At 42.7% G+C, this 22,891-nt stretch overlaps 1 protein-coding gene across 2 annotated transcripts in view; it reads right to left on the reverse strand.

The window, feature by feature from the left end:
• The window catches only part of TOX3 (TOX high mobility group box family member 3), a 98,333-nt gene extending 76,191 nt beyond the window's left edge, over positions 1–22,142 (reverse strand). Inside the window, exon 1 of one of the 2 annotated variants that reach the window (XM_053400154.1) lies at positions 21,260–22,142. In XM_053400154.1, coding sequence (XP_053256129.1) covers positions 21,260–21,361 — 102 coding nt within the window. In that variant the 5' untranslated portion in view covers positions 21,362–22,142. The remainder of the gene's footprint in view (positions 1–21,259) is intronic. The other variant, XM_053400153.1, reaches the window with a different exon arrangement.
• Between the last annotated feature and the right edge of the window lie 749 nt (positions 22,143–22,891).

The raw sequence follows: 22,891 nt of genomic DNA on the forward strand, positions 1-22,891 counted from the left end.
AGCCTGCATGATAATGGGAGTTGTAGTCCAACAACATCTGGAAGGCCACGGGTTCTCCACTCTCGATCTATAAAGGTGGCATGATATACTGATACCCTGCTAACATTCAGAGTTACAATAGAAACTACAGTTTCTGAATTTTAAAAAGTAACAAATAGAAATTGGGTGGCCACCTACATGTCTCCCCAAAAAGGGAAATGCATTACCAAAAAGAATAGAGGACAAAGTGCACAGATCTGCATAACATTTGCATATGCTAATTTATATACAAATATATAAATAACGGGTTGTATTCAACATTGCTGTTCCACTCACACAACAGAACTTCCTCTTTTTTTCCTTACCCCTGTGGCTATCCATGAATTCTTAAAAGTCTGCACCAGAGGGTCAGAGGTAAATTTGGGAGGTGAGGAAAGTAGTGGGAAGTCCCAACATTTGAGGGTTTAAAACAGGCATCGGCAAACTCGGCCCTCCGGATGTTTTGGGACTACAACTCCCATCATCCCTAGCGAACAGGACCAGTGCTCAGGGATGATGGGAATTGTAGTCCTGAAACATCTGGAGGGCAGAGTTTGCCTATGCAAACATAAGAAAACATAAGGCAAAAGAGTTTGCCTTAAAAACATAAGAAGACTCTGTGCTGGATCTAGTCCATTATCCTGGTCTCAAAGTGGCCAACCAGAAAGCTACAAACAGGACCCAAGCACTAGAGCATTTTCCCCTCCTGTGGTTACCAGCAATTGGTTTGCAGAAGCATTACTGCCTCGGACCATGGAAGCAGAGCATAGCCATCACAGCTAGTAGCCTTGATAGACTCATACAGCACTGGATACAACCAAGTCACTGTAATTTAAATGGAAATCTATATCACCAAAGTGAGGAAGGTCAGATGCACACTCAGTCTGCTTTCCAGGTGCTGTTAATGAGCAAATTCAAGGCCCCTGCAGGTGTCCTTTCTCGTGGTTCTTTATCTTTAAACCAGACCTAGGCTGGACAGGCATTTAATGTCTGGTAAACCTTAAATGTCCTGGGTGCAGGGTGAGATGAAGCGGGTAGGGATGAATCTGCCTACGACTTCATTTTTCATTTGTTGCCATGAGAATTCATTAATTTCCCAAATTTAGCATGCACACAGTACACGATAAGCAAGCAAAATTGCTATTTTAAGGAGTATTTGCAAAGGTACACACTGTACCACAAACACTGATTGCTTTAGACACAGGCATAGTTGCAACTGGTGCATAGTTGTTAATTACTCATCTTGTCCAACCATTCTTAAAAGCAAAACCATCTCAATCCTCAAAGCATTCTGCTATCACAGCCCCATTTAAATGAACAGAATCTTTGCCAGAAAAACATGATTTGAGGTTCCAGCTGCAAGGCAAGAGAAAGCTTCTAATTACATGCAACAGTGCGAAAGAAAAATAGTCATTCTCGTGTCGTGGTAAGAAACCATAACCACAAAGGATCTCAGAAGAATCCATCTATGAAACTAGAATCTTGTTCACGTTGCACGGTTGTAGTTTTTTGTTAAGCCATGTAAAACTTTCTGAAAAGGAGTATTGTATTGTCCAGCATACTTAACACCTTAATGAAATTAATATTAGCTTTAAAAATCTTGTCAGTTGGAGACCACCTTTATTAATAAACACACCATTAGCACATATATAGCCCCATGAATAAACTCCATTAAGGGGATTTTTAACCCATTTCAAATGAAGCTATTTATAGTGATTACTATACAATGCAGTAATTTAAAAAGAGCTTAGTCATGAACTATCTAGTTTTCAAAATAAGCAGAATTGCAAGTCCCTTGAACTTGGGTTGTTCTTTTTCTGTATGCTATTGATACTGAACACAAGTGGGGGGGGGGAGATAAAACAAGATTTGTTTTCATTGTACAGTATGCCTAATTCATCCAAACCTCACAGCTGGTATGCTTTGTTTCATTTACTGAACTAAGTCCACAATCGAGTAGAATTCCTCTCATGTGAACATCTATTATTTGCAGAGTACTCTGTTCAGCAAGGTTGGAGGCAGAAGCAATGCTTCTGAACACCAGTCGCTGGAAACTGTAGAAGTGGGGGGGGGGGAGAGAGAGAGAATGCTCTTGTGCTCAGGTCCTCCTTCTGGGTTTCCCACAGGCATCTGGTCGGCCACTGTGAAAAGTGGATGGCATTCCAGAAAACAAAGACCCACTAGCCAAAAGGCCCAGTCACTTGATTTTCCCAACCATGGGGGAGGGGAAGTGGGAAAGTGGCTAGTTGCTGTAGTTATTGTGAGGTTCAGTTTAATCTTGAATTCATCTAAGCGTGGACATATGAACCTTAGTTGCTGTAAATCTTGACTGTATTTTGACACAACACCCTCCTACCATCTTGCCTGGTGTTGCAAGGAGTAAGGAGTGTAGTATTACCACTCAACAGATGAAAGACATATAGTAGCGTAACTGGTTTAGAAACTCATAAAGCTCCAGCCCTTTGCATGCTTTAGGGCTGGCAGTAAGGAAAGGCAGAGCGGTTGTGCCTTTAAAGTTTGTATGGCAGAAAGAAATGCAAGAGGTTAAGCTTTCCCTAGTATGGAAATCATGGAAAAGGCTGCTTCTGTTGATATTGTGTCTGTCAGACATCTTATGACTTTATTTAAAAGGATTTGTAAACCACGTAATATATCAAAAATATGAAGTGGTTTACAAATAAGTAGCTCTTTCTTACGTGACACTTCTGGTTTCTTTTCAGGACCCTACACTCACCCCACAAGTGAAGATACAACTCTGCATATTGTATGAAGTCTATGCAAATATTACACAAATTTGTGTCCTCTTTTGGAAGTGGAGTAGGGGGCTCAATCCACATATAGTGTACTGGGCCCAGATAACCTGTAAGAAAAAAATACATAGGCACCCCTGAATTGAATTTTCATGTCTCCCGACATCCCACCAAACTCAGTTGTTGTTGTTTTATTGAGGCCATCACACATACAGCTGGGAACTACTGAGTACTGATATAGCGTAATGCATAATCTCAATCTTTGTGACTCAAGAGCTGAGAATCTTTAAAGTGTATTTCCCTATAGGTTCCAATTTTTCAATCACACCACATCCTATGCAGCGGTGGTGAACATGGTGCCATCCAGATGTTCCTGGGCTACAAGTATCATCCTCTTTCACCATTGGGCATAGTGGCTGGGACTGATGGGATTTGGGAGTCCAAAAGTATCTGGACAGCAACATATTGGCCACCTCTGACATATGACAAACAAATGAAAGGAGCTTTGGTCAATAACAGTCAGATCTCAGGAGGAGTGTGCATGCTTGGCATGCTGAAGGCAGTTGGTTGAAACCCTAGCTCTTGCAGTTAAAAGAATCGGACACCAGGTGTTGAAAATGAGAGCGCCATTACTGTCAAAAGTAGAAAAGGCTGGCCTATATGGAGCTACAGCCATCTCAGTATAAAGCAACTTCCAATGTTTTTACTTATAAAAGTCTCTCTCTCTCTCTCTCTCTCTCTCTCTCTCTCTCTCTCTGTGTGTGTGTGTGTGTGTGTGTGTGTGAGTCATTTATATCTCACCTTTTTCTCCAAGGAGCTCAAGGTAGCATACATATCCTCTCCATTTTGTTCTCACAACAACCCTGTGAGGTAGGTGAGACTGAGCAAGTGACTGGCCCAAGGTTAGCCAGTGAGCTTTAAGTCTGAATAGGGATTTGAATCTTGGTCTCCCAGGTCCTAGTTCAGCACTCTAACCACTACATCACACTGGTTCTCCAAATATACCAGCAAGTTTATTATGGAATAAAATATCATTTTAAAAAACCGTGTAAGCCTATACCGCCTATTCAAAAGTAAATTCCATCGAGGCAAGTGTTTGCAAGATTGGGGCTCTGAAGGTTCATTTATTTTAAAAAAGTTTTTAGCCTTCCTAGAAGTTTGCATCCTTCCAGTTACTGAAAAGATAATGAAAAACGTGGTTGAACTGTGTGCCCCGGGCAATATTTCCTACTCTGCAGCCTGATCCTTTTTTGCAAATAGGTGATTCTTTCCCGTAATTGCCATGTTGAATGAATGACTCTGTTAATTGGTTAAGCCGTAGGCCTTAACATCAAAAGATACAAATAGCACATAACAGATTGTCAACGATATCAAAGTAACAGAAGCTGACTCAATTATACACACAAGATCATTCTGACAGCAACATTAGATTTTAATAACAATTAGCCATAATCCTAACAACTGCAGTAAGCAGCATAGCCTTATGAGTAATTGCCAATTCCCTACTGCTGACTAAATAATTTGCTTCTGTGTGGCAAGCAACAATAATTCTGTTCAAAAAAGGGCTAAGGGTATTCGTCAGGTAAAGAGGAAAGAGCGAAAGAGGTAACTTCCACAAAACCATTTCTAGGTGGGTGGGTGTATTTAATGAGCATCACCAGGAATAGGGAACCTTAAATAATGCTGACAGGGTCCAGAAGTCCTAATAACTCTTTACTGAGCAAACTTAACAAAAACATTATGGCAAGAAAGGAACAGAGAGGTGTGTTGTTGTTTTTCCTTTCTCAATTCTGGCCTTGTGTACAGCAGGGACATACAACCAAACATACAGAGGAGGGAAACTCCCTCAGAATAATAGGTTGATAATAGGTCTGGGCAGGTTGATATGGGAAACGGTGGTCTACCAAGTCCCAAGCCATGAAGGGCTTTTCAAGGTCAGAGCTTTCTCAACAGTAGCACAAAGAACTGCTAGTGGATGGTGAAGTTTACTTCACTGAACATAAGAATAGCCTGCTGGATCAGGCCAATGGTCCATCTAATCTAGCATCCTGTTCTCACAGTAGCCACCCAGAGGCAATCAATCGTGTTTTACAGGACTTCTAGAGATATGTGAATTTCCCTATGAAGGCCAAGTCATTGTTTTGTTTTTAATTCCCCTATGAATTGAAATCCTTTGTTTTTGTTTTTAAAGGGAGATGGCAAAGCAACACTAGTTTGTACTGGTGAACTCTTTCTATTTCTTTTTATTCATATTGTTGTTGGTGCTTTTTTTCTTAAAGAAAATTGCAGGGAAATCATTTTCAACAGCAGGGTGCATTGGTTTCTGCTACATTAATTGCTTTCTTAAAAACAGCTTCTCTGCATTTATTCAATGCAAAGGAAGTTGCTTAACTTGATAAAAGGGAGGAGAAAAACATGGTACACAGCACAATTTAAGTACCATCACACCATTATGCAGCACAAGGGTTACTATAAACTCTTGAGTTGCTGCCATGGGCATATATTTTCATCCCTTTTCATTTCATTGTTTTTTCTTACAGAACCTTCACAACCAGGAAGCCAAAAACAAACTCTTAGTTGCTACCATTGGCATATTGTTTCCTTTTTCGTTTCAGTTTCAGAAAAGATTGGAAGGCATTGAATAAGGGTGGTAGCAGTATTCAATGCTAGTCCTACTTAAATTAGACCCATTTAAGTTAACAGGGATGACTAATAAGTTAATGAACTTCAATGGATTTACTCTGAATAGGACTCAAGGTGACTACACTCTAAGATTCCTGAGGACTCATAAACTAGAATGTATGCACAACGCTCATGGATCTCCAGCACCCAAGCCCATCTCCACTGCTGCAGATAATTCTTTGCTGCTACCCAAATATTATCTCAAGCAGACACAACCGTGTTGTGGACCACTCACAGTGTTGTGGCAGAGTGAACTAATTCCTCCCAACCATGACCTTGAGCCGGAACTGCCAGTCTCTCCTGGGAGCTCTCCCAGATACCGAACAGCTCACTGTATTATCCAGTGTTGGACAACTCTTACCCAACCACAGTCTCTCATCTGAAAGACAACTCCAGAACATTTTTGTTTATGGGTGGGGGGAGGCAGTTCTGCCACACATTCTTGACACAATAATAATGCATTAGTTGTGAATTTATTCTGCTTTATTGGTTGTCCCGTGATGCTGCCCTGATGCTACTACATTATTGCTATCTGGAGGGACTACAGCAAAAATGAACCAGAATATCTGTGCCATAAAAGTTAATGGGATTTCAGCAGGAAGTTATGAGCTATGCACTGATTGGAAAGGAAGCAGTATGGGCATCAAAACTTTTGCAGGTGCAAACAGTAATGAAAGCAGTTGTGTGTGACTGCCCCTATAGTGGCATGAGCACAGATCATCACTAATGCACAATGGAAAGGATGTCTGGAGAAGCCCCTAGTCTTGCTTAACACTTCAGTGCCTCCCAAGCTTGTTAGAACTAGACGAACTATCCCTCCATTTCTGACACCTTCTTCCATCCCAACCAGGGTTTAAAATTAGTAGGGTGCCAGGTGCATTTTGCACCCAGAGATTCTCCATTTACAAGCACCTCAAAAAGTCTGGGTGCCATTTTTTTGTGCCTGGCTGACACTCCAGGATTACTGAAATGTATGTGCTTTGAAGCCTCAAAGTATATGTTAAGGATAGACAATATGTTAAGGATAGACAATATGTTAAGGAGTTTAACAATAAAGAGTAGAGTGTTTTGAAAACTGAAGTATGGTACCAATATTTTTATTGTAAACACCCAATTAAACATGTATTAACAATTTATGCTAAAAAATGTGTCACTTATGTAAAGTGCATATTAATTCATTCTTAACAAAATAATAATAAGTGTTGCCGACCCCCCACCCTAAGGCAACTAGGCATTCTGTTTTGGTACCCACAACCCAGGTCCCAGAAGCCATTTGGCTCCTAGCTTTTCTATCCCAGTTTCTAACATTGGTACCAACACAATGTTGCTGGAACATACAAGGGTAAGGAGCTTCCCCACTAGCTATAACTTTTGTCAACTTTCCCTTTCCTTCATTTTTAATTTATTTAAGGTATTTATATACCACTTAATCATTGGCATTTCTAAGTGGCATGTATAAAATTACAAAACATAAAAAGCATACAAAACGCAATACAAATTCATCTTAAAACCAAACACTACCTTAGCATGCCTGCTGAAATAATGAAGTCTTTGTCATGCACCTGAAGTTCAACAAGAAAGGTGCTTTTCTAATCTCAGTTGGGAGAGACTTGTACAGCCTGGGGCCCACAACACTGAATGCACAGCATCTCGTAGTTACAAGCCATGTATCTGAGCCATAGGGGACCGCCAGCAAAGACTCTGGTGATCTCATTGATCAGGCAGTGATAAGAAATCAGACAGTTATTAAAATATCCTGGCTCACAGTTGGACCTTATAAGAACATCAAAGCAGATGAATTATTGCCTCTATTTCAACCACATCTCTGTGGGCTGCATCACCCCAAACTGCTGTTCATAAAGGCCAAGTACAACAAATAATGCACTTGCATAGCTTTTAAGATGTTAATGTGGCACTCAATCACTTGTTTTTCCAAGGCTATCAGCCATCTTTATCCTAGAAACTAGGACAATTTGTTGTGATCCACAAAACCTCAGTATTCACTTTCTATCTGATAAAATAGAAGAGTTCTCCCTGGCTGCTGAGGTAACCTACACGATTGCTCCAGGCAAACTAAACATGTTATATGTTCATGATCTCATTTCAGAGGTATTTATTCAAGGATTTAAATACTGTTTAATCACCCATAACCTCTAAGCAGTTCATATAGGTAGGCAAGTATCCTGTGGACAACCACAAGTGAACAGTCAATGGCCTTTTATTTTTTTTCTGTCTTCAATATATGATATAACTGTGAGCTCATAGGGGACAGCTCATTATCAATTTAATGTATGACCCATCAAAATTTATGTAGGATTAACTGCAGCAATGCAAGCTTTAAGAGACATTCTCCTTTGTCAGGGTTGCTTTTATTATGGTAATCAGTGTTCCTGATTTACAGTTACCTTGACCAAGTCCTTTATATGAGATTGTCACAGATCCATTTTAGTCCTACTCACTAAGTAGTGAGACAGTGAACCACAGTCTTCAGTAATGAGGGCTAACACCCTGCCCCATGGCTCATTGTTTCCAACCGGGCAATTTCTGGAGCTCTCCCCATTCCAAAATTCACTATCATTCTTCCTTAGGCAACTTCAATATGAAGTCCACTTTAAATTCTTCTCTATGACATCCTGTTTGCATCCAGCCATGCACACAAGAACTGAGGTGATTCAGTACCAATGCCAAATAGACCTGTCCAGCCATTGATATGTGCCTCAGACATCCTGCTCATGTAAGCCCCACCTGTAAAGTCAATTTGGCTGGTGGGCATGAAAGGTAGGACCTTTTCTGGAACTCCTCCTCCTCTTTGGGGATGCATGGCCTCACCGGTTTTTCTTAATCTCTTCTTTTGAACTGCCTTTTATTAAACAAGTTCTTTTGAGGAAGGGCCATAGCTCAGTAGAAGAGCATCTGCTTTGAAGGCAGAAGGTCCCAGTTTCGATACCTGGCATTTCCAGGTAGGGCTGAGAATGTACCCTATCTGAAATCCTGAAGAGCTGCTGCCAGGCAATGTAGACAATAATGAGGAAGATGGCCCAATAGTCTGATTCTTTTTAAGGCAGCCTCCTACGTTACAGAGAGCTATTTTACAGAATATAGCTCTGTTAGCTGCTATATTAGTCTCTGTCTCAACTGGCCTTTTTAATAACTGTTAACATTGCTGCCTCTGTCAGTTCTGATTATTTTTAGACTGTGTTTTTATGACACCATGAACGACCCCTGGTGGGCTATGCTCCAAAAGGCAGCATATAATTTTAATTTTTTTATATATTAAAAAAGCTAAAATGAAAGTTTCCCACTGGTGTTAAGATCATTCCAGCCACACCATCCACATCAGCATGCAAGTAACTAGCACTGCAATTCTAACTATGTCTACTTAATTCAATGGGGCTTACTTGCAAGTAGGTGGAATTAGGATTGTGGCCATGGTGCTTGCCACCCAGAGCAATTTAAATAGGTTTGTATGTGGCATCCATAATAATGCAAAGCTGCTTTCAGGTAGTTCTGGTGGGTGATCAACCAAAATAACCAAATACATGAAATCAGCTATCCTGCTGCAACCACAGTGCTGGCAACAAGTCAGAATTAAAAGCCCCTCTGGCCAAATGCAGAGGATACGCACACAATCATACAAGCTGTAGGCAGAAGTGTCTGCCTGGAGGTGCTAGAATAAGATGAGCAGTTCTCAAGGAAGAAGAAGAAGAAAAGGAGCAAACGTTAGAAAGCGCCCCCCCAGCCAAAAAAAGCAAAAGCAACACAAAGAAAAGGGAGAGCTGGTAAATGAGTGGGAAGAGCAGAACCTGGAAAAACTAAAAACCGGGGGGGGGGGCATCTCTGCTTCTGTCAAATGTGGGCACTATTTTTTCTTTAAACAGATGAATGTTTTCAACAGAAAATGGAAGAACACAAACATTGTCTCCAAACAGACGGTGTACACACCATACAGTTAAAGCACATAGTAAAGGTAAAGGGATCCCTAACCATTAGGTCCAGTCGCAGACGACTCTAGGGTTGCGGCACTCATCTCGCTTTACTGGCCGAGGGAGCGGGCATACAGCTTCCGGGTCATGTGGCCAGCATGACTAAGTCGCTTCTGGCGAACCAGAGCAGCACACAGAAATGCCATTTACCTTCCCACCACATTGGTATCTATTTATCTACTTGCACTTCATGCTTTTGAACTGCTAGGTTGGCAGGAGCAGGGACCGAAAAACGGGAGCTCATCCCGTCACGGCGATTCAAACTGCCGACCTTCTGTTCAGCAAGCCAGAGGTCAGCAACCTTTTTCAGCCGTGGGCTGGTCCACCATCCCTCAGACCATGTGGTGGGCTGGACTATATTTGGGGGGGTGGGAATGAATGAATGAATTCCTATGCCCCACAAATAACCCAGAGATGCATTTTAAATAAAAGCACACATTCTACTCATGTAAACCAGGCAGGCCCCACAAATAATCCAGAGATGTATTTTAAATAAAAGCACACATTCTACTCATGTAAAAACACACTGATTTCCGGACCGTCCACGGGCCAGACTGAGAAGGCGATTGGGCCGCATCCGGCCCCCTGGCCTTAGGTTGCCTCCCCCTGCCCTAGGCTCTGTGGCTTAACCAACAGCGCCACCCGCGTTCCTTGGTTAAAGCACATGGCTTCCCCCAAGGAATTGTGGGAGATGTAGCTACAATTCCTAACACCCTTAGCAAACTACATCTCCCAGGATTCTTTGGAGGAAACTATGTTTAAAATGTTTGGTGTGTATTCAGCCAGAAAACTTCCCTTTCCAAGGCATAGCATACAGTCACCGAACAAGGTGGGGGAGTTTAGTGCAGCAGTAAGATAAAAACACACTACTTAATATTTTTAAAGTGCACATGCTAGCAGCATACAAGCTGAGGCTGTTTAACAGACTGTTTAGAACTTTGGTGGCTGCTAAATATTTTCAGCAAAAGGCATGTAATTGACTCAATAACTAAGAGGGGGAGAAGGGTTGTTTATTTAAAAAGCTACTGAACTAAAGCCAATGCCCAAAATTAGTTTCCCATCAGCAAAACCATAAAAGGGCTCAAGATAGAGGCAGAATGTCGAACAGCTGGTACATTTCAATGTTGTGCAATTTATTCTTCTTTTTGCAACTTTTTCGTGTGGTAATTCCCCATCAACCCCCCCCCCCAATGGTACTTAACAGTTAGAGGGCAAAATGTTCCTTGCACAAGCTCGCTACATCATTCTGCAAATTAAAGGTGAGTTTAAACTGCATGCAAGTATTAGAATCAAGTTGCGCCATCAGCCAGTCCATACAGTACACTCACCAAAGAGATGCTGCCAGGAATACCATCTTAGCAAAGTATGCAGAATGACTTCATGCCCCTACCATACATCTAATCCAGAAATGAGGATCATGTGGCTCTGTAGTATTGTTTGACTCCAATTCACATCAGCCCCAACCAGCATGACCAATGACCAGGCATGATGAGGCTTGCAGTCCAACAACATCTGGAAGGCCACAGGTTCCCCATCCCTGGTCTAAACAAACTCCAACATTATGTCTGGGGTGAAGATTACTAGCCACTAGAAAGCCATATTTTGTAACATTTCCATGGCAGGGGAAAAAGGTATAGTGGCCTACTACCTACAGCTCAACAGCAAGTGTTTCTTTGCCACCTGCAGTTATGCAGACAACCAGTTTTGACAAGGTCGCAATTTGATAAAGAGATCCGTAGTTGCTTTTCTAGCCCTGGTGACCAGAATTGCGAAATATCCCAGTACATCAGATGCCATAAGTAGCAGGCATCACCTGCCAACACATGTCCTAAAAATGATCTAAAACCATTCAGTCAATTTGTACCAACATGGTGACATTTAAACATCACAATTCTCATGAAGGTAATACTTGAGTACTTTAACCAATGTTGCTCATAGGTCTTAATATTTCCACGTTCTAACAAATCCTACTCCATAATGAGCTTCCTAGTCCAAGGCTGCCCCTTTCTGTACAGGACCAGAGATGGCAATCAGAGGTGGCCATGACAGTTCTCCTGGGCAAGCTCCACTATGCTATCAGAGAAGAAATACCATTTGTTGTCCAATGACACAACCATGGACCACTTTTGTGTTCAGCATTCTACAGAAAGCACAAAAAGCCTCTTGACCCAGTCCTCAATTAGGGCTAAGTGACTGCAGCTGGTAATCGATCCAGGAAAGATGCAAATGGCAGAGATCCCACCATCCATAGCTATCCTGTCAGTAGGGCCTCTTACGGATATCCCAATGTAGCTCCCACCAAAACCAGCTGAGGTACAACCTCACTGGCTCCTGGTCAGGCTGATCGCAGCCACCTTAAAGTGGCACACAAATGTTTTAAGCAAAATATTGAACCCTCTTCAGAAAGTATTTCATGGCTTCTGCGTGTGTGTAGCAAGCAATGTAGCATCTTTGTTGTCTCTGAACCATTGTGAGGCAATGATTCACTCATATGCATAGTTTGTTCATGATGTTTTCCTCCAGTTCTTCTTCCATGTCTTACTTTGAATCATCATCTGCATTGGCTACCAGTGTTAGAAACTGAGATATGAAAGCTAGGAGCTAAATGGCACCTTAAACCTAGGTTATGGGTGCAACAACAGAATGTTTAGGCATGCTTTTTAATAACAAGAATACAACGCTGAAAATGAATGAACTGCAACTAAAATATTATGTTTATTTTTCACATGGTCTAGCCCTTCCCCCACCCCCACCCCTAATATTCTTAAGAGGGTCTCTTCTCCAGCCTTCACACGTGGGAAGGCAGAAAAAGGTCCTCCTTTCCTTCTACTCTGCAGTTTTAATCTGAAATCTTAGGTGCAGAACTGCATCCAGAGCTCAAAAACTGCTTGCACTAATGAAATTCCCTGTCGCAAAATGTGCCTAGAACAATGGGAGTTTCGAACACTGTTGGCTACCTGTTCAATTCTGGGCCCAGTTCAAGGTGCTCATGTTAGTTTGAGGCCCTAAATGATTCAAGCCCAAAAGGTCACATTCAACACTGGTCTTACTCACTGAAGTTAACAAAGATCACTAACTTAGGTTCATTAATTTCAATGGGTTTACTCTGAATAGGACTAGTGTTGAATACAACCCAAAATATCTGAAAGACCTTCTTTCCTTCAGACCCTCTTGGGGCTGAGATCAACAAAAAGGCCCCTCTTGGTAGTTTCACTGCCTGCAGAAGCTTGGGGGCTGGCCCAGGAGGGCGCACTCTCTGTGGCAGCGCCAAAGTTAAGAAATTCCCTCCCCACAGGGGTGTATTGGTTACTTTCAATATATGGTTTTTGTTGAATGCTGAAGATACACCTCTTTAATCCAGCCTTTTGAGATATATACTTTTAGGACCTACTTCATCCTTGTGATTGCAATTTGTTTTAAATCATTTTTAATGTTGTATTTTAAATTGTTTTAAACCACCCTAGGGGCTTTGGATGAAAGGCAGGCAATACATCAAATTAGTAATCATCATCATCACCATCCACTTCCTTCTATTCTTTTGGAATGTATGCTAGTCACCAGTTATTTCATCTAAGTTTGTTGTCCTGCTAAGAGGCTCCTTTTTAAGGATGATGATGAACTTCCGATGACACCACTGCCTTTTGCCACTATACCCTTGATCATTTTCATGCAGAGGTACAAGGTCCCCAAGTATCTACATTATGCCCTACTCTCTTCTTTGCTTTATGTTCTTTCAGAGGCATCTACCCCTGCTCTGCACAGTAAAATAGATACAATTAAAATATACAAACGACAACTCAATAAAACCATAAATAAATGTAACCAATCCAGCAGTTATAAAATCCAACACAGACGGACAGGTTAAGTGCTACTGATAATGAAATATTTTGATTTAATTTGATATTTGTATTCTGTTTTCCCAACAACAAATGTTGAGCTCAAAGTAGCTCACACTAATCACAATAGCATTTTTTAAATAAAGAAAACAACCACCACCAACTATTGCAATCATTATACTATCAAATGCAATAGCATATAAATAAAGCAAACAGCAGCAACAAATTCATCAAAATAATACAATTCAATAAAGCCATATTCAAAATGGTGGTAACCCCTTCCATGGAAGTGATAATCAGTATAGGGTCTCAGAATAGTAGAAATGTGTGTTTTTATTAATGGTTGACATGATGCTTGTCAATTATTTACTAGAAGAACAGAATAGACGAATAGCTGCAGAAGGCTCTCTCACTGACACTTGGCCAGGAAGAAAGAATTCTGAGTTGCACTGGACAAATCAGTGTATACTATCTCAATAAATTAGCTGCAACTAGCAGCTAATAAATTAGCTGCAACTAGCAGAACAAACTGAGTTCACTGGTGATTAATAACAGCTCAGCTTCATAATGTCTTGATAACATTCCCTTTGGAGGTGCACTTGGAAAGGGAGTGCAAAAATCTAGGGAGAAATATCTTCATGCACACAGAGTCTTAGGCTTGTGTGTAATGTAGCACTAAGTTAAAGTCCTATAGTGTCCTACCTGTTTGGCTGACAAAATGTTTTGCACAAGTTGAATGTTGCTAGTAACTTTTGCTGTACAATAGATTGTGCAATCTGTTGAATAATGAGTTTCTGCTAGAGCAACTGTTGTATTGGATTATGTTGCACAACATGAAAACTTGAACATCTGCTAGTGCAAAAGTCCTTGCGCCAGCAGACATTAGATACAGCTTTATAATTCCCCCACCGGTTATGAGCACAAGTTAAAATAACCATCCCATGGCACTGGACTCTAACTGATGTGTATGAGATTTGTGGGGGTGACTGGCAATCTGACTTGGGAAGAAGAGTCACTGCTTTGTTTTAAGGTTTCCCTTTGCAAGGTTTTTAAGAGGGCAGTGGCTTAGAGACATACTGCTTCATTCCACTTTGGGTGCCAGTGTTTGCAGTAATGTCTCAATTTACAAATTCTCATATTCAGAAGCAAAATGAATGCATGTCACCTGGGGACAGATAGTTTGTTTCAACTTCAGGGAGACCAAAGCATAGGTTTTTATCAAAGGTCCCAACTTCTGGAACAAGCAATCTGAAAAATGTCCCTTTTTATGTAGAACATCTAGTTAGTCGTTAAAAACAAGACAGGAAATGACAGTTATTTGGTTGGTATATAGACTTCTCTGGGCAAACATATTTGATGCAGTTCACAAAATGTCCAAGCTTAAAACAGTAAAAAGCACACCGCAGAAAACAGAAATTGTAGCATCATCAGAATGAACTAATCTCTAACATATTGTCTAAATAAATAGGAAGCTGCGTGCACTAAAAAATCTAAAATCACAATACTTCCTATGCTCCTGCACCAAGTCAGCACCATGTCAGAACAAGTCAAGAAGAATCAGCCCCAAACCATTTGGAAATATGAATGACTTGCTGGCTATACTGTGCACTCAGTTGAATACTTTGCAATAGTGTTGGCTCAAACTCTTGGTGGTTTCACTACCGTAGGCCAGGCTTCCTTAACCTAGGGCCTCCAGATGTGTTTGGCCTACAACTCCCATGATCCTTAGCTAGCAGAACCAGTGGTCAGGGATGATGGGGAATGTAGTCTCAAAACATATGGAAGGCAGAGTTTGAGGAAGCCTGCCTTAGGCTATATAGCATAACCAAACACTATCACATTAAACATGGCCAGTTGAGGATATGGGTGTGAAAGCCACAAAGCTTGACACTGTAATATGATGTCCTGTTACACAGGAGCCACTAGACTCCTATCGAGTTGCCATTTGTACACATCTGAAACAAGATGTTTGTCCAGGGCAGTGTGTGTGATCTGATTGCTAATTCCTCTATTAAAGACAAACCTTTAGAGGTCCGTACAGTTACAGTCACAGGCACTGGCATTCCTCTCAGTGTGTTTAGGTAGCTTCCTGTCGATTTCACAAAATCAACCACCAGCAGCTGATGCTCCTCCTGCGTGGTAACCAACACCTAGTTACCAAGTGCGCAGCAGTATGTCATGGTCCCGCATGGCTTGTTTGCATCGTTAAGTATTTGTGACATTTTCCCTGGGGTAAATTAGCTTAAGCCAGAATTGTTGCCACCTCTCTTCATGTTAGAATACAGGGAGCTTGTGCTTACCTCCTTAGCTATTTTGACAGCAGACTTATTTATCAAGAAAAGCAAAAAATCAACAACACCCACATAAGTACTCAACAAAGCAAAAATACCAGCTCAGAGCTACAACTCCTAGAGTTCTCTGGGCAAAGGGATAGATTGTTAAACCACTCTGTATTTTGTAGCTCTGGGAGCAGAATAGGGGTCTATTAGGAAGAACTTAACAAAAGTCTCCTGGAAAGTTCAGTGAAGATATAGATTCATCACACACTTTTCAAAGTTGCCCCACATAAAGATGCAGTAACGTTCAACCTTTGACCTCAACACACTCATATTATCTCCCTTTACCTCCCTTTTGGCAGGACTAAAAATTCTGAGAGATGACAAACTAGTCTAGTCTATATTGAAATTGAGTGCACACTATTCAAGGTAAATGCACTGCATAGATCTTCTGTGGAAAAATTAGCCTAATAGTCTCAAGAGTCTATCATTACAAAGATGTTGATGCTTTTCAGATGAAATGCAAAAAAGCTGCATTTTAGTCTTATTGTTTCCCCTCTTCACCCCACCAGCCAAAAGGATTCATGGAAATCACGCCCCACTTTCAGTTCTATCCTAGCTGTTACTGTAGGAAGAGTAAAACCATACAGAATGTACAAGGCTACAGGCTGTACTGCAGCCCAACCCCTAGGAAACAATGCCACACGGATAGCAACTGTTGCTCTCCATCTTACACAGGGTGAAAGTTTAGGCAGGTTGCATAGGCAGGAAAGTGGGGGAAATTAAATGGTTCTTCCTGGTTACAGAGCGTAAGCAGGTAAAGGGTCACCACAGTGTAGCGATATAGCCAAGCCTCGCACTGCAAGCTATACAAGCATCCATTGGCCATCTGCTCCTTCTTTTATCTGTACCATCTATTTACCCAACTGTGGTGTTTGCATTGAATGTTTTAGATAACTGCAGCTGCAGAAACTCATTTGCTGTGCCTTGTCTTGTGAAACATCATCTGTATTATCGCTCTCCCTCTCCCTCCCCCCAAAATTGTCTATTTATGAAAGCAGTGTGCCACAACCCACAGCATGCAGCAATTTAGCTTATGCCACATACAGTCTTTTTCCAGATCAACCCAGTTGTTTGAGAGTGTGTGAGAGGGGGGTAGCAAAGGCATAATGTCCCCAAAAGGACACCAACATACTCGTGGTAGCATTGTTGATCAAATGAATGGGGTGTCAGCCTGTCTGCTACTATCCCTTAACTGATCATCAGTTGTAGTGTGGGAGAGATATACTTAGAACCCAGTGCCACCTGCTTCTCTCCCCCTACCCACCATCATTCATGTGTTTTATAGATTCATATGCCACCCTTCAATATGATTGTTCCAAAGCAAGCTTTAACAGAGAAGTTTTAACAACACGTGGCACAATAATATATTGCAGGTGGAAACATTCTCAAAAGCTCAACAGAGTGTGTGTGCCAGGGAAGAGGACATACTTCAGAGGTAGCATGCATGCACCTCGGTGGTAGGGCACATGTTTTGCAAGCCAAAGTCAGAAGTTGAGCCCCTGGCATCTCTAGTTAGAAAAGTGGTTGGGAAAATTGTGACCAGATGTCCAGATGTTATTTGACTCCAGTTCCCATTGGCCACAGCCAGCATGGTCAGGGGTGATGGGAATAGTAGTCTAGCCATATCCAGAGGGCCACAAGTTTCACACTTCTGAGTTAGAAGAATCAAGTAGCTGGTAATGTGGAAAAAAACATCTGCCTCAGACCCAGAAGAGCCATTGCTAGGTAAGAATGAATATACTGGTTTGAACAAACAAAAATTCTGGTGTAAGGCAGGTTCCTGTGCTCCCCCCCCCCCACTCCCTGCTGTATATTTTTCCATGGGAAGGAGAAGAGAAAAATCTGTCCTACTAGATTGGTGCAACAGTATTTATTTGGCTATAAACCAGATGAAGCACCAATCCTAATGAGATTTGACCTGCAAATGCAAACTTCTGAAACCAGTAACTCTGGAACAACCCCATCAACTTCACCCTACCATCAAACAGGACTGAACTTACACATTATAATGTCTTAATATGGTACACTAGAAATGTAGCAAGGATGAGGCAAGGACAAAGCCACTCAATCCCTAGTAGTCCATATACAACCCAAATAGCATAAACTTCTTAACTATGAACATGTACAATAAAGCCTTGCACAATTGCCTAGCCTCAGAGCATTCACTCTAAACAAATCCTATTAAATTCAGATTTTCCTGAAGTTACTCTAACCCAGGCTTCCTCAACCGCGGCCCTCCAGATATTTTTGGTCTACAACTCCCATGATCCCTAGCTAGCAGGACCAGTGTTCAGGGATGATGGGAATTGTAGTCTCAAAACATCTGGAGGGCCGAGGTTGAGGAAGCCTGCTCTAACCCATGAGCTATTCTAGACACACACAAATGGTGTATTTTGTGTTATTGCCCATTGTATTCAACTATATGTAGAAGAATGTCCTCCCTACTATGTTGCCAGTCAATACTGCTGGCCTGTTCTTAAGCTTTGCAATGACTACAGCAGGAATGCCAACTTGAACAAAATATTGAAGGGGGGCAGGTAAGCCCTGTCCTGCATAACTGATCACATGATGTGGCACACGTACACCATTTGAATGGCAATGCCCATCAAGTTTGGGGGGGCAGCCCCCTCAAATATTTTATTGGGTGGGCCAAAGAGACATTGGCCCCTAGGAGTTGGTTCTTATGGTCCACAGTATTATTGCCTTAGACACTGATTTTTATTTGCAATGCAACTACTAACATTGCTGCAACATTGTTACAAATGGTGGATACACATCTTAAGAATGTCAGCTAATAGCTATGTATGTAAAAATACACTAATGCAAAGGCATTTTAGATGACAAAGCAACCAGGAGCAGCTTGGATGAGCTCAGCAAAAGAAAGAAGCAAGGTTCATCTGAACAAGTCATCAACCACCCAACCATCTGTGGTTTAAAACTATATGAATCAGAATGAGATTTGCAACCACTGGCTTCAAACTGTTTACCCTAGAGTAAACCCATAGTAAACTTACTTTTTAAAAGTGCAATAAAATTATCGTCTTAACATCCTGTTCCTAAACATATTTTCTTACAAAGCTTATTGATTTCAATGATCTTTATTTCAAAGTGTGTTTAGGATCACAGCCCAAGTCATATCCATCCTCCACCTTAATTGCAAGTTGGCAATACAAGTGTTTTTTTAACAGGGGCAGGAAAAGTGCAACAGAGTTAATAGCTTCCTACCAGTTTTTTTTTTTTTTTTGGTTTTGTTTTGTTTTGAGGAGATTGGTGTTGTAAGAAATGGTATCCAACAGCAGTTTCACACTTTCCTTCCTCACAATGCTGAAGATACAATAGAACATTATTCAAAAGGTACCTACAATTGGTCTGCTTCTGCAAATTTCTAATTTTGGAGCCATTCACATGTTGTAGAGGCACACTCTGTAGAGGCACATAGCAAACGAAGAAGAATGTACACAGTGTCTTTTCATTATCACCAAGGATAAATAGCCAAACAAAAAAATATGGCTGGTATGTAGTTTAGCTCAAAAATGTTCATGAATTAATACAAAGTGCAGCAAACATTTAGCCATTCTCTAAATGATGGCGACTTTATACATTTGGCTGCCCTAACAAGCGACTGTGCAGAGTTATTCAGAGCACTGAAAACTCTTAAAAATCAAAGGTGATGCTCTAGCCCCTAATTTGTGTTGAGTCCCTCCTCTCTCTCTTTTTTTTCCTTTTTCATACTATCAAGGCGGCAGCGTGCTCATATTCTCAGTGGTGTATCTCCCAAGAGCACGCTCAGGCATGCATTCTCCAGGAGCAGCTTAACATAACCTTGGTGAAAAGGAATTGGTATGCTTTGGCTACATGGGACAAGGCAAACACCAGTTCAGCTTCCATCAAACATGACCATCATGCCTGATCAAGCACATTCGAAAACAGAGCCTTCTTTAAAAAAGAGCTTGCTTTGGTGACATCCTTTTTTCAAGCAATCCCCTAGTAAGAAACTTTTGATAACCACAGATATTGTTTTGAAAATTCCGTTTTCCCACCCCCAACCAATTCCTTTTTCTCATGCATTACCTAGGTAATCATCATTACATTCTTCATTCAGTTAACCATTTGCACAGTATCTCAACAGGCAGTATCTCACAAGGGGCCCCAGAGGCTGGGCAAAGGCAGCATGGTGGTGGTGGTGGAGGAGGAGAGAGACAGCTAGCCGTGAAAGGGATCTTTATATACATGTATGAAGGCCCCGTGCTAATAACTCCGTGAGCTATTGACCCAGCCTAATGCAAACAGTGAAGTCCCTTTCAGAATAGCATGAGTCACCATGTCTCTCTTTAAGTTTGCATTTCCCTGTTCCTTCCCGGTTGTTGGCAAAAACAGACTAGCTGTGGTTGAAACATTTTTTATTATTATTTGTAAAATGCATTTAGGGTAGGGAGTGCCCTTCTCTTCTGCTGACTGCTGACTGCTGCTGCTACATCTGCCTTCTCATCTATAAACTGCCACAAGAAAGATGTAAATAAGCCATGGAGCTAAGTAGTACCAACAGCTTCTCCGGCAGACAAACAAGTCAAATGAAACAATTCGCTTGCTTTGTAATGTTAGCAGGCAAGGAATCATGCATCCACTGAACTAATTCCCACTTGGAATGACCTTTGGCACCCAGATCCTAAACACATTTTTTTCTGGGATGTGGATCCCACAGATTTCAATAAAACTCCACACAAGCATGCTTTGTCAGAACTAATGCCTTAGTTAATGTCTTAACTGTGGCGGAATGTGAAAAAAGTGGGACCCAAATGAGTTGGGGGGGGGAGTGGGCAGCAATGCACAATCTCTGATCAGCATTACATTTTATCCTACTCTAAATACCAAGGACTGTAAGAAAAGAAATAGATCTGACTTTTTAAAAAAATTAAGATTTTTAAAAAATAAATACAACACAACAAACTGAAAGAAAGAAAGAAAGAAAGAAAGAAAGAAAGAAAGAAAGAAAGGCAGACAATAGTGGCAGCTGCTCACTGGCTGCAATTCCCAAAGTACTTCTTAGAGCCTCAGCAAAAACTGCCCATTGTTCCAGGGATTCCAAGTAAAGCAGAAAGCAGCATCTTTGCAAACTGCACAAGTCCATTTTTGCCCGGATACACCATGCACACACTTTCCCTTCATCAGCAATTTCCCCCACGGCCAATGAAATAGTAGCTATTCCGCAAGCCCTACATTTGTATGTGTGTGTTTACAAGGGAAACTGTGCTTTATTTCAAAAGAATTGTGAGAAAATGATAAGGGATTATCCCTCCAAAGTTGGGGAGGGGGAGTAGTAACAACAACAACAACAACAGCAACAACAGGAGCCAGAGATGGCTTTTTGTACAGGCCATGGAAAGGAGCAGCGAGGTGGTAGCGTTGGAGAGAACACTTGAGAAAGTTTTGATTAAAAAATTGCTGCCCCATTTAACATCAGGGAAAGAAAGTTTCAGTAGTTGCAGTGCCCTTTCCCCCTCGTTCCACCTACCCCCTAAAACAAAAACAAAAAATATACTACCGCAAAACAGAGCACCACCAGGCACAATACTATGAGGAAAACTAGAGAGGCACACCAGAAACAAAGGTATAAAACAAGAAAAGTGGGGAGGAATTAAAGAAGTAGTCACCTTGTTGTAGTTGTAGTAACCCAAACACTGGGCAAAGTCCAGATTGGAAGGGTCTCCAGGAAGGGAGCTTCCAGATGCAGCAGGATAAAATCTTACATCCATGTTGAAGGGATGGGGGGGTATTGTTTGGGGCAGGGGGTGGGGAAGGAAGGGGGTGTTGGATGGAAGAAGAGTTAAAGAGAGGAGGTCCGTGTGGTCCAAAAAGGGGTGAAGTTCTGAGAGGCTCTCAATAGATCCACCTTCCAAATTAAAAAAAATAAAAAAGTGCCCGGGTTTGGAGGGAAGAACGTTGCTCAAGTTGTTTGGGAATCTGCGAGAAGTGGAAAGAGGCGAAGCTTCCTGGAGGACAAGGAGGGAGGGAAGAGGAGGGAGAAAGAGAAGGGGGGGGAACAAAAACAAACAAGGGATGGGATGATAGAGACGGGGGAGGGGAGGGGCAGAGCGGCAGGTGAGCCGAAGGCGGGGAAGGAGAGGCACAGGTGAGGCGAAGGTGAGGGGGGAGCAAGAAGGGGGAGCCTCTGGAGAAGTGGGGCGAAAGCTTTCTCTCAGTCCTCTCTCTCTCTTTCCCCACCCCCCTCCAATGGCAAGCCCCCGGGTTTTGCCTCTCTCTCTCTCTCTCTCTCTCTCTCTCTCTCTCTCTGCCTCCAGAACCAGCTGCACCACACAAAGAAGCCACGCGCCCGGCTCTGAGGAGAGAAAGAAGCAGAAGCAGCGGCTCTCTCGCACTCTCTCGGCTTCTCTCTCTCTTTCTCTCTCTCTCTCGGGCCCCCTCCTCCCGCCTGCCTCAGGAGAGGGGGGAACGGCGACCGGGCGCGCGGGCGGGCGCGCGCTCCGCCGCCGAGGCAGCCGGCGCAAGGGTCTCTCCCTCACTCTCTCTCTCTCTCTCTCTGTGTCTCTTTTCCCTTCCCCTCTTCTGGAAGTGACTGTTTTGTGTGCGTGTGTGGACAGAGAGAAAGGGCAGAGGAACTCGTGAGGGGAGAAAGAAGGCGCCAAAGAAAAGGAGCCCCGAATAGCTGCGGAGAGGGAGGGTCGCGCGGCAGGCAGCTTCGCTGTCTCCAAGCACACACACGCCCCAAAAGTGCTCCAAAAGCTGGGCGACGGTGGCGGCTGCTCTTGGCACCGCCCAACTTGAATGAGGCCGAAGGGGGGACTTGGTGGTGGGGTCGCCGGGTTCTTCGCCGCCGCTTCGCTCTCTGGCAGTACTGCCCCCCTCTTTTTTTTCTTTTCTTTTTCTCGCTCCCTTCAGCTGCACACCGCCGAGGAGGGTTACCTCGCGCGCGCGTCCAAAGGAGCCAGGGCCCGCTCGCTTCTCTCCCGCCCCGCCCTCCCGCGCGCGCTCCTTGGCCGGCCGGCCGCCTCGAAGGTTGAGGGGGAGAGAGGAAACCGAAGCGCACGTGCGCAGAGGAGGGGAGCCGCGGGGGGGGGGAGAGAGAAGTGCACGTGTGAATGGGGACCATTCTATTACGCACCGCAGCCAGAACTTTCGGCAGTGCGGTTGGGGTTCGCTCCTCTGAGCTTGCCGGGCCGCCAGGGGAGGGGAAATGAAGAGAGTGTAATACACGTGTATGTCTGCAGCAGACTTTCTATTGGTAGAGAGGGAAAGGGTAGGCTGGCTCGCAGGCAGGCATCTGA

Source organism: Podarcis raffonei, chromosome 8 (assembly GCF_027172205.1).
Source record: "Podarcis raffonei isolate rPodRaf1 chromosome 8, rPodRaf1.pri, whole genome shotgun sequence".
In the NCBI taxonomy this organism is placed as follows: Eukaryota; Metazoa; Chordata; class Lepidosauria; order Squamata; family Lacertidae; genus Podarcis; species Podarcis raffonei.